Here is a 12692-nt window from a genome sequence, read left to right on the forward strand (position 1 = left end):
CCGATGTCACTTGCCCATGATAGTTGATTGATAACTAACGTGGAACTATCGAGACATAGGACCTAGGAATGACTGAATACCCTTCCACTGATCCAAAGTGACGGTGATGAGATACCTCAATCGGGACATGGCATTGGGCCCAATGACCCTCCCTGTTGAGTGTGTTCGACAGAAGCAGAATACATGTTAACTAATTAAACATTTTAATGCAGGGAATAATGAGTCTACGAACAACAAAATATGATACAAGCAACACAAACGAAAATGTCAAAGAACGATAAAATAACCAACTGGCAACGCAACACCCCATAAAATAAAGATGTTCGAAAAAAGTATGTGTTCAAACGAATTACATCCTGTACAAAGAGCACACTAGTGGCACAGCACTACAAAAGGTTTGAATTACTCATTCGGCAGAATCAACCCCGAGATCGCCTTCTTAGCAGCAAGATCGGCTCGCTTCTTCTCAATATACGCCTTCACACCCTCCTTGAACTTTACAACGAGCTCGGTATTATACTTTTCTTTCTCGTCAGCAAGTTTAAGAGTCAATTGGGCAGAAGAAGATTCAGCTGTAGCAATCTTCCCGATCAAATGAGTCTCACTCTCCTTTAGTCGAGAAGCTTCCTTCTCCAAGGACTCCACCTTCCTTGTTCGGATGCAAATAGAAAGAGCTGATCAATAACGTGATAACAACATTAGAAAAGGCATGAGAGCAATATAACACATGGGGGAACACCTTCAAGCAAAGGTAAAACTACTTTAATAGTTTCCTCGGACTTAAGCAAGCTACACTCAAGGGCAGAAATTTTCGAAGTTAACTCGTTATGACGCTGCTCGTTGAACTCATTGGTGGGGAAATATTTCTTATGATAGCTCCAACTAGCCCTCTGTCGATCATGTGATAGTTGAATACCAGACAACTGAGTTTGAGTCCACTCCGACTCCTGGGATACCTGATCGAATCTTCGAAGCCTCTCTCTTAATTCTTGGTTAGACCTTTCCGCGACATCTTTTTCCTTCAAAAGCCGCTTGCGATCGACATGCAAACCTCTGGTCTGAAGCCTTAACCTGTCACACTGACTCTCCAAATTATTGGCTAATAACCCTTTGTCGGCGGCAATTCCCTGAGCCTGAGAGAGGCTAGCCCGAAGATTATTTATCTCCTCGGGTACATACTCAAATATCTGATAACGAAGTAGCTCGGCTCGAAGACGTTCGATCTCGGCATCCAGACGATCTATCTTATCATCCTTATTGACAATTTTTTGTAGAAGATTATCAACATGGCCTAGCTCAATGTTCAACTTTCTCTTCATCATGCATACTCCGAGGCAACGTCTGTATCTATACTAGACATCTCCGCTAGGAAGATAATATTAAACTCAGGATATTGGCACTACACGATCAATCACAGATAATAAAGCTTTGAATCAGTACCTTTGGTCTCGTCTAGTTGCTTCTCCAACCCTCGGGCACGTTCCTGCTCCTGCTGCAACTGGGAACGAAGACTCTCCATCTCCGCTAACTTCTTCTGCCGAAGAGCAGCCTCCAACAACTTTCTATTGGCATCCTGAGGACATTACCGTTTACGACATCAATAACCATCCCCCATCAAAAATACGCAGTTGAGGACAAACGACTTACCATAACGTTAAAAGTGTCTTTCAAACCGGCAGCATAAAGGGGCACAACATTGATCATTTCCTCGGAAGTATAAGTACTAAAATCGGGAGAAGTAAGAGCCCCCAGTGAATTACACACTGGTCCCGAGAAGGTGAAGAAGGTATTTCCACCCGAACTCTGGGTAGGGGATTGTTGATGGTGGTTTTTAGCTTAGGGTTAAAATCATAAAACCTTGCATCTGATGTGACATCACTCTGTAAGAAAACGAATCCATGAGTGTTAACCTCTCCACTAGCATATTTATTGAGCCGTTCAATATATTTACATGAAATTTATCCAGACTGGAGAATGTAGCAACCATCCCAGATGTTCTGTAAATTTCGACGCCTTGCCTATATTCACTTAATATAAGTTTATTGAATGCTTTCTATGTTATGTTCCCCGGCTGAACCCTGAATGTTGATATAGCATGACAATTTGTGTTCACTCGCAGCAGAGTAGCACGAATTTTCAAATATCAAGGATAAGGTCTTTGCATAAAGTATTCAATCAGAAAGCATGCTGCTCTATGGCAATGAACTTAAAGAACTCTGTGTCAACACATAGAATTCAATCAATTACTTTTGCGCCTTGCGCAATATACCAGACCTTGCCTGTCGAAAGTAAGCCTAGGCAAACTAGGAAATTAATCCGCCATGGATTAGTAGGTGCATAACCTTGCCCAGAATCAGAAAACAGGGAGCCGCAGCAGCAAAGGGAGGTGTGGCCATGCCTTAGGCAAGCTGGCGCCACTTGCCATTGGCCACTCCCCATCCTAAACGGGACCTATTTCCCCCGACCAATCAAGTCGCTTTAAACTCGCCACACGCACATAAGTTGTGGCTGGGTCCATACTTGCTGGACCCATTTCCCATCGACCAATCAGGTTACTCTAAAGCCGCCACGCTCACACCAGAAGTGTAGCCACGCCCATGCTTGGCCGACCCCTCTCTTTCCTACCGACCAATCAGATCACTTTAAATGCGCCACAAGCACTAGAGGTGGTCGCGCCTTATGTTTGGCCAACCCCTTTTCCTGACCTATCAAGTCGCTTTAAACTTTCCACCATACATTAAAGGCCAAATGCGCCCTGCCGCGCCACCATACTAACTGGCAAGCCAAACGTGCCCTGCCGCAACAAGATATTAATCGGCATTCCAACATGCCACTCTGCCGCAGTAACATGCCAATATGCCACTCTTCCGCAGTAACATGCCCATCCTAAACCGACCTCTCTTTCCCACGACCAATCAGGTCGCTTAATGTAGATACATGCAATAAATAGCGCCCTACGTGCTAACCTCCCTCCTGTTCGGGGTCAAGGCCATGATAAGTCCAAATTAGGGTTTTCTAGTAAGAAGCACGGCCCTACATTGACCAAAACCCTAATTTTCGTAACACGAATTATTCCACTTCGGCCCCACAACATGCCACGGGTCGTGCGGGCCCACGAAGCCCTAGGAATGGCGCCATATTATATCCACCCACATCAATCCTTACTCTTGCAGCCATTTCCACACTACGACCTCGCCGTAGTTCCTTGGGCAAATATATGGCACCGCTTGCACAAAAAAGTGTCGTCATGCGGCGACCGCATGCCACACGCACCAATTAGGGTTTCGACATGCCAAACCCTAATTTAGGCAAAGTTTCTACGCCAACCAAGACGCGTAACGTTTCCCAGAGCGTTGGGATTGATGTGGCAACATAGCCAATGTTGCCACGCCACATGTGGGTCCAACACCGAGGTGCCAAAGTCTAGCGTCCATGGCTATGCCAGGCGCTACTTCGTGCCACTGACATGTGCTAACTGTGCCAGCCATGTCGCAGTCATGCCGCACGTGCTAAATAGAGTTACAATGCGCCAAACCCTAATTTGGCTAAAATTTTCCATGCCAACTGAATCCAGTGACTCTCCTAAGGCCTCAAGATTAACTTAGCAATAGGTCCAATGTTGCCAGAAGCCTTTTTTGGGTCTAACACCAATATGCCAAAACAGCTGCCACGGCTACGCCACTGCCATGCCGCTATGTCATGGCTCCTCCAGGCGCTACTATGCCAATGGCGCCACTTCGCTATACAACAAGATGCGGCCATAATCAATGGACATCCTTCCTCATGAGATGCAATCTCATCCATCCAAGTTCGCCACCGAACTGACAGACTTGTGGCAAGTTTCAGGCGACCAGCTGCTAAATCTAGTGGCCATGGCTACGTCAGGCGCCACTTGCATCACCGTGCCACTGACATGCACGAGACATGCCATCCATGCCACATTGCCACTGGCGTACACCAAAACACCACCGCGCCATTATCAGGCGCTAACAGAAGGTATCCATAATCAACGGCTACCCTCCTTCATGATATGCGATATCAGCCATCGAAGTTCTCCACTGAACTGACAAACCTGTGGCAAGTTTTAGGCGACCAGCCAAAACGAGCCTAATAGCATTGCATGATATTTTCCTGCAGAAAGTCCCTTGACTTTGACTTGCCAAACGTAGCAAAGTGTTGCATGTTTTCCACATAAACACTCGAGACATCAAACATGTCACAAACTGGGGGATACTCATCAGGGTATTGGTCTGGCGGTTTACAGCGTGCGGCGTGCAATACGTCCGTTACAAGAAAGTGTCATAAAGAAGGGCGGTTAATAATGGCAAGAAGTAATGGTGTAAACGTTTCCTTCATCATAGAAGCATAAATTCTAACGTTACACGTTACTCCACTCTTCCACCACTCAATCGTTTCCACTTCCTACGAGATCAGGGTACGTTTTATTACGACTTGTATAAATAGGTTTCACCTATTTCCACCAGACAACAAGTTTTGGTCGGCAACAACACAGTATCTAGAAATCACTTTGTAGCTTTCCATGCTGCTAGCCGTTCTACTTTCAGATACAAGTCATAAACAACCACACCTTCAGAATCAACTATTCTGGTCTCAACACTCTCTTCGCTTCCATCCCTAAGACCAACCCTTCTCATTCACTTTGTGACCGAAGAAAGCCTGGAATGGACATTTCTTGGTTTAGGCCAGGATTGTACATATTGATCTCTCGAATCAAAAGTACTGCCGCGCAGTGCATTGTTTAGGGTTTAGATTCGTTTCTCATTCACACACCCGAAATTACCAAAATCAGCAGAAACAGTTTTCACCCACAAACAATTGGCGACCACAGTGGGAGATTAATCTCTCGTTTATAAATTCAACTCTCAATTACATCATCCTACCAGTGAATGCAATGCTTTGGAGCGCATCGTCCAAGGAAAGAAGGATTCAGGAGAATTATGTCTGGGGACTAGGGATTCTCTGCCTTACCGCGGATCTACATGAAGATGTTCCACAAACAATGAAGAATGACTGGGGACTTCTCGCGGCAACGAGGGAATCACATAAAGACTCAGATTTACTCCCTGAAGATTCAGTTTTGGTGAAAGACCCTAAAGCGAGTAAGTTTTGTCAGACAATGCTTACACGATTTATTGTTTGGGTTTTCACAGTTACAATGGAAGCCGATAACCCAATCACCTCAGGATTTCATATCATCGCATATTTTTCCCTTTCTCATATAACATTCATGGTTTCACAATTTTTCCGAATGATTTTTCTACTTACATTGTCAATTCAGATTTTGACGTATCAATTGACCAAAGGGCCATTATTCCAAAATAATCCAAAAACTCTTATAAGAAACAATCATCTATCAATCCAAAAACCAGAAAACAAAACCATAAAATAGGCCTTTCTTTTGCCTTTCGAAAAAAAACCTAAGAAAAGGAAGTTCAGAAAACAAAAATATTCAAGGAAAATTGCCTAACAACGGATCGTTCTTCTTGGAGAAAATGTCCTTCATGCTTTGAAGAGCCGTCTGTTTCAGCTTCAGCTCCTGGTACAACTTCTCGACTTCTGCCTCCTGTTGATTAATAAAATCCGCGGAAGGACCATCAACTGGTTCAGCCTGCAACCTTTGGATCTCAGAAAGACCTTCACAGAACCAGGAGACATTGAACTCAAAGCCTACGCACATATCCCGGTGAAACTTCTAGATCGAGATTATATCCCCGGAAACAGTATGGCCAGTCACGTTGCACATATCATGAATTGAAGATAATGTTTCTTCCACCCGCTTAACCAACGCAAACTGGCTAGTGATCTTTTTGGTTGTTGCGATATGATCGTACCTTTCTCATATTCTGGTATAAAACTCCATATACTTAGCTGGTACACTGAAGCCTCAGATCAGCACATGATCTTCATGAGGAGTCCAAAATAGAGGGTCGAAAGTGGCGCCTGCAACTGATTCCGCGACCAGCAGGGATTCCTTGGCGACAATAGCACCTGCAACCATGGGAGAATTTTCTGTCATTTGAAACGTAGCAACATCTTCACGATGGACAATCTCCATCTCCAGGTTGCTAGCAGGAACGACTTCCATGGTTGGAGGCAAAACCACATCTTCATCACGACGAATCTCCATCTCAGGGTTATCTTCGATGGCCTTTTCCTGTGATAACACTGATTGAGTGTTTATTCCGAATAAATAAATGTCCTAAAAAAAGGGTGTGGCAAACTCACCGACTCATTTGTGATCCCAATGGAAGAAGACTCTCTATTGCATTCAGAAGTGCTCCTCTCACCACCGGATCTCGAATTTTCTTCCTCCTCGGATTCTTCTTCAAGAGATTCAGTCTTGTCATCTCCTTCCTCAAGAGGCGCCGCCTTTTGACCGTGGGCAAGTCTAGCAAAGATATTCGAGTTGTCAAGACCCTGAGTCAAAAAAAAGAAGAAGATGAAGTCAGTGACGAAATGAAATTTTTTGTAATTCAGCCAAGTCAGTGAAAGAACTGAAAGTCACAAGAGCCGTCGAATCCGATTGGAAGCCACCTGCATAAATTTTCGACCTTCGCTCCTTTTTCTGGGGACTGTCTGCATCCGAGCTAGAATATTTTCGCTTGCCCGAAGGAAGCTGTTTCAACAATTTATGCTTCGCTAAAACCGCAGAAGAAGGTGTTTCACGTGGCTTTGTCACAACATCCTGCACGAACTGATGAATGGCGATAAAATCATCTTGCCAGAAGACATTATATTTGGTAGTCGTCACAGGTTTTCGTTCTGAGAGAAGGAAGGGAATACTTTTATCCGGTGCAAAGACATTGTAATCAAGAATGGCGGGCAACGAGTCGTCTGGAGCTGTCTGTGGACAACGAAATGGAACTCCCTGATCAAATCCCATATGTCGAGCATCCCTGTCAATGTTGTAAGAGACTACTCCACAAGATCCTCTGAAAAAAGATGGCACATACCCAAGTATGCAGCTTCGCAAGAACACAGTTTCTCTAATGCTCATATTCTCGTCAGCAGAATGCAATATCATGTTCGGTGCAGAAGCAAAAGTGTTTGGTTGAACTATGGAGGTGTGTACCGGAGCCCAGGGAAGAAATTTAACTTCTTGTGCGTTGTCGAGAAAGTCAATGAGCTTTGAGCCAGGCCTTGGATGCCTGTCCAACCAACGGAGTATCCTAAAGCCGCCATATGTATCAGGAAATAAGGTTTTCGGGTTAGGAGTGTAATGCTTGAAATGCTCCCACAACCATGCCTGGAGAAAGGCGACATGGATATACGAGTCGACTTTCATGTACCCATTAGAGACGTACATGTCTGCTACTAAACGATCCAGATGGGTGTACAAAGAGCCAAGAAACAAGCTACCGATGGTAAGAGAAACGCCTTTCGCTAGTTTGATATGCGAATTTGATGAGCTTCTGGCTTATCTCTTTTTTGCCATAACCATCGTCAAAAATGTCTCTGGATAACCACAAACCTAAAAATGCAGCAATATGAAGTGTGTCATCCAACACTTGATCCAACTCCGGCTCATCTGGGAACCACTCAGACACCCACTAGTTATAAAAGCACTTTTCCTCATAATTCTTTCGAACATGCCATGTCGCTTTCGTGACCAAAGCGGCATGTATTTCTTCTTCTTCCTCAGACAAGACAACGTCAAGTTTCCTAATTATTGGAAGATCTAACAGAATGGCTACGTTTTCCAAAGAAATGGTCATCTCACCCCATCTACATATAGCCATGCGAGTTTCCGGACACCATATGGAGATGAAAGTAATCAAGCATGCGACGTCTTTTATGATTTGAAGTGTTGCAGAAGCCATGACAGCATTCACGATTTGCGCTCCAGTCAGATTAGCTCTTACATGGTCTCGTCCTATCATGGACTTCATCCATTTATCATAAGAGCGCAATGTACTATGACAGATTTTTGAAGTCTATGGGAGAAGCAAAATATTCTTTCTTCTGAAGGCAAAACCTCATTATACGCCCTGGATAGACTGATTGGACTTCTCCATCATTTTCTGAATCAGTCAGAAGAGTTGGCACGAATTTTGGGTGGGTCCTTGTAAACGTAGAAGACTTCGTAAAAAACTCATCATATGTGTTCGGCTTGGAGTTGTTAGCACTTCTCGATGCGGCGGCAGAACTGCTTTCAGGTGACATCTTAACAAAATTCCTTATGCTTTTAAAGTAACTACAACGAAGCAAAACAGAAAATTTACTACTTTGGAGAAAACTGTTCATGAGGGTTTTGTCAGAATCAAGTACGATGATCAAAAATCCGCGGCAAGTTTTCCACGGGAAACTTTGTTTGGCCGCAAGTCATAGCATGCATAGCCAAAAGGAGCACGCATAGTCAAAGGAGTGGGGACTGATACCAGCTTCAACAAGCCATGTTTTGCCGCAGGAAAACGCGCCCCTAGCCAAAACCGTGTATCGCATCAGGAATTATACTCTCGGCCAAAGGAAGAGTGGGCCCACCGCGGAAGTTATATGCACGGCCACAAAACGAAAAGAAAACCCTAGAGCTATATTTTCGTGGGAAGAGAATTAATGGCATCCACCGTCTGTGCACGCCTACTTTGCATAATAATTGGTTTCCTTACTATCAATGTAAAATGCCGCTAGCGGAGAAGAATCATTCATATGGAAATATTTCTACGAGTTATGGAAGATATGCCTATGGCTAGGGTTTACACTAACAACACAAGAGCAAACAGAAGAAGAAGCACGGAGATATGTACCTGGAATATGCTCGCCTGCTACATTGCTACCACTCTGCCGCTAGCACCAAGACGTGGAAACAGAGCCAATGATACGAGGTAAAGAGGATAGGTGACGCCTTTTATAGGCATATCACCTTTTTGGAGTTCAAATGGAGGTAGGTTTCCTTTTTGGGCCATGCGCCGAAGAAGGAAGCTGGGCCCGCGGAGGAAACGCTCCATGGCTCCAACAGTCCACGGCCAAGACAGTTCCACCTCTGCCGTTTCGCGTCCAATCCAGCAACACCACGCCCGTGCCAAAGTGCGCATACCAAGCAAGCCAGATCCAACACTCCATGGCTCCATCCTCACTCGCTCCACAACCAAAGCGGCGCCATCTTAGCCGTTCAAAGCAGCGCCATCTTCACCAGCCAAGGAAGCACCATCCATCGTTCAAAGCCAACAGATCCATCTACCTTTCCTAGCCATCCAGCGCCCGTTCCGCGGACTGAGTTGCAGTGCCATCTCTGCCGATCAGTAGCCAAAGTTGCAGCGCTGATGCCAACAACCCATGGCCAAGTAGATTTATGCAAAGCCGCCAATGCAAGGATCACAGATTCTTCATGCCTCCTGACAAAGGTTAGCCAAATCTTCCTTACAATCTCTTCATGAATTGTCGTCTCGATTTTATCCTTGTCTGTCACCATCTCATGCTAACCCCGCAACAATGTCGCTGCTCCGAGCTAAGCAGGGGACTTAATGTTGATGGTGGTTTTTAGCTTAGGGTTAAAATCGTAAAACCTTGCATCTGATGTGACGTCACTCTGTAAGGAAACGGAGTCATGAGTGTTAACCTCTCCACTAGCATATTTATTGAGTCGTTCAATATATTAACATGAAATTTATCCAGACTGGAGAATGTAGCAACCATCCCAGATGTTCTGTAAATTTCGGCGCCTTGCATATATTCACTTAATATAAGTTTCTGGAATGCTTTCTATGCTATGTTCCCCGGCTGAACCCTTAATGTTGATATGGCATGACAATTTTTGTTCACTCGCAGCAGAGCAACACGAATTTCCAAATATCAAGGATAAAGTCTTTGCATAAAGTATTCAATCAGAAAGTATGTTACTCTCTTGCAATTAACTTAAAGAACTTCGTGTCAACACATAGAATTCAATGAATTACTTTTGCGCCTTGCGCAATATACCAGACCTTGCCTGTCGAAACTAAGCCTAGGAAAACTAGGAAATTAATCTTCCATGGATTAGTAGGTGCAAAACCTTTCCCAGAATCAGAAAACAGGGAGCCGCAGCAGTATAGGGAGGCGTGGCCATGCCTTAGCCCAGCTGGCGCCACTTTCCATTGGCCACACCCCATCTTAAACCGACCATATTTCCCCCGACCAATCAGGTCGCTTTAAACTCGCCACACGCACATAAGTTGTGGCTGGGCCCATACTTGTCGACCCCCATTTCAATCGACCAATCAGGTTGCTCTAAAGCCTCCACACTCACACCAGAAGTGTAGACAAGCCCATGCTTGGCCGACCCCTCTCTTTCCTACCGACCAATCAGGTCACTTTAAATGCGCCACAAACACTACAGGTGGCCGCACCTTATGTTTGGCCGGCCCCTTTTCTTGACCAATCAAGTCGCTCTAAACTTGCCACCATACACATAATGCCAAACGCGCCCTGCCGCGCCACCATACTAACTGGGAAGCCAAACGCGCCCTGCCGAAACAACATATTAATCGGCACGCCAACATGCCACTCTTCCGCAGTAACATGCCAACATGCCACTCTTCCGCAGTAACATTCCAAACATGCCACTTTGTCGCAACATGCCATAAATAGCGCCCTACGTGCTAACCTACCTCATGTTCGGGGCCAACGCCATGATAAGCCCAAATTAGGGTTTTCTAGTAAGAAGCACGACCCTACATTGACCAAAACCCTAATTTTCGAAACACGAATTATTGCACTTCGGCCCCACAACATGCCACGAGCCATGTGGGCCCAAGAAGCTCTAGGAATGGCATCATATCACAGCCACCCACGACAATCCTTACTCCTGTGGCCGTTTCCACACTACAACCTCGCCATAGTTCCTTTGGCATAACTATGGTACCACTTGCACAAAAAAGTGTTGCCATGTCGCGGCCGCATGCCACACACACCAATTAGGGTTTCGACATGCCAAACCCTAATTTAGGCAAAGTTTCTACGCCAACCAAGCCAAGTAACGTTTCCCAGAGCATTGGGATTGATGTGGCAACATGGCCAATGTTTCCACGCCACATGTGGGTCCAACACCGAGGTGCCAAAGTCTAGCAACCATGGTTATGCCAGGCGCTACTTCGTGCCACTGACATGTGCTAACTATGCCAGCCACGCGCGCCATGCCGCACGTGCTAAATAGAGTTGCAATGCGCCAAACCCTAATTTGGCTAAAAGTTGTCATGCCAACTAAATCCAGTGACTCTCCTAAGGCCTCAAGATTAACTTAGCAACAGGGCCAATGTTGCCAGAAGCTATATTTGGGTCTAACACCAATATGCCAAAACAGCTGCCACAGCTACGCCACTGGCATGCCGCTATGCCATGGCTCCGCCAGGCGCCACTATGCTAATGGCGCCACTTCACTATACAATAAGATGCGGCCATAATCAATGGCCATCCTTCCTCATGAGATGCAATCTCATCCATCCAATTTCGCCACCGAACTGACAAGCTTGTGGCAAGTTTCAGGCGACCAGCTGCCTAAATCTAGTGGTCATGCCTACGCCAGGCGCCACTTGCATCACCGTGCCACTGACATGCATGAGCCATGCCATATTTCCACTGACGTACACCAAAACACCACCGCGCCATTATCAGGCGCCAACACAAGGTATCCATAATCAACGGCTACCCTCCTTCATGAGATGCGATCTCAGCCATCGAAGTTCACCACTGAACTGAAAAACCTGTGGCAAGTTTTAGGCGACCAACAAAACGAGCCCAATAGCATTGCATTCTATTTTCCTGCGGTAAGTCCCTTGACTTTGACTTGCCACATATAGCAAAGTGTTACATATTTTCCACGAAAACACTCGAGACATCAAACATGTCACAAATTGTGGGATACTCCTCAGAGTATTGGTGTGGCGGTTTACAGTGTGCGGCGTGCAATGCGTCTGTTACAAGAAAGTGTCATGAAGCATAAATTCTAACGTTAGTAATGGTTTCCACTTCATCATGGAAGCATAAATTCTTATGTTACACGTTACTCCACTCTTCCACCACTCAATCGTTTTCACTTCCTACGAGATCAGGGTACGTTTTATTACGACTTGTATAAATAGGTTTAACCTATTTCCACCAGACAACAAGTTTTGGTCGGCAACAACACAATATCTAGAAATCACCTAGTAGCTTTCCATGCTGCTAGCCAGTTCTACTTCCAGATACAAGTCATAAACAACCACACCTTGATAATCAACTATTCTGGTCTCAACACTCTCTTCACTTCCCTCCCTAAGACCAACCCTTCTCCTTCACTTTGTGACGGAAGCAAGCCTGGAACGACCATTTCTTGGTTTAGGCCAGGATTGTACAGATTGATCTCTTGAATCAAAAGTACTCCCGTTTAGTGCATTGTTTAGGGTTTAGATTCGTTCCTCATCCACACACCCGAAATTACCAAAATCAACAGAAACAGTTTTCACCCACAAACAGGGATACATGGGGCAGATTCTCTAACAACTCGTTACCAGAAACAAAATTCTTACCGGAGGAAGATTCTTCTACCTGCTTTGGCTCCTCTCCCCCGCCAAACCCACCAACTTCATCCTTCATACCAAAGATTTACTCGTCATCATCATCAGTTATGGCGACACCTTTACCAGCAGATGACCTTGTAGGCTGCAGGGGCATATTTTTCCTCGGGGCAGACCCATCGCCCTTTGACTCCTTACCCATCC

The 12692-nt window shown here is 45.3% G+C and overlaps 1 protein-coding gene across 1 annotated transcript; it reads right to left on the reverse strand.

The window, feature by feature from the left end:
* Positions 1 to 1411: 1411 nt before the first annotated feature.
* On the reverse strand, positions 1412 to 6904 carry LOC113358997. The gene is made up of 6 exons (XM_026602698.1): positions 6668 to 6904; positions 6247 to 6438; positions 6010 to 6175; positions 5565 to 5655; positions 1648 to 1723; positions 1412 to 1573 (listed from the first exon to the last, which is right to left on the reverse strand). Exons 1-6 carry the CDS (start codon positions 6902 to 6904, stop codon positions 1412 to 1414), a joined length of 924 nt encoding a protein of 307 aa, XP_026458483.1.
* Between the last annotated feature and the right edge of the window lie 5788 nt (positions 6905 to 12692).

Source organism: Papaver somniferum, chromosome 3 (genome assembly GCF_003573695.1).
Source record: "Papaver somniferum cultivar HN1 chromosome 3, ASM357369v1, whole genome shotgun sequence".
Taxonomy (NCBI): Eukaryota; Viridiplantae; Streptophyta; class Magnoliopsida; order Ranunculales; family Papaveraceae; genus Papaver; species Papaver somniferum.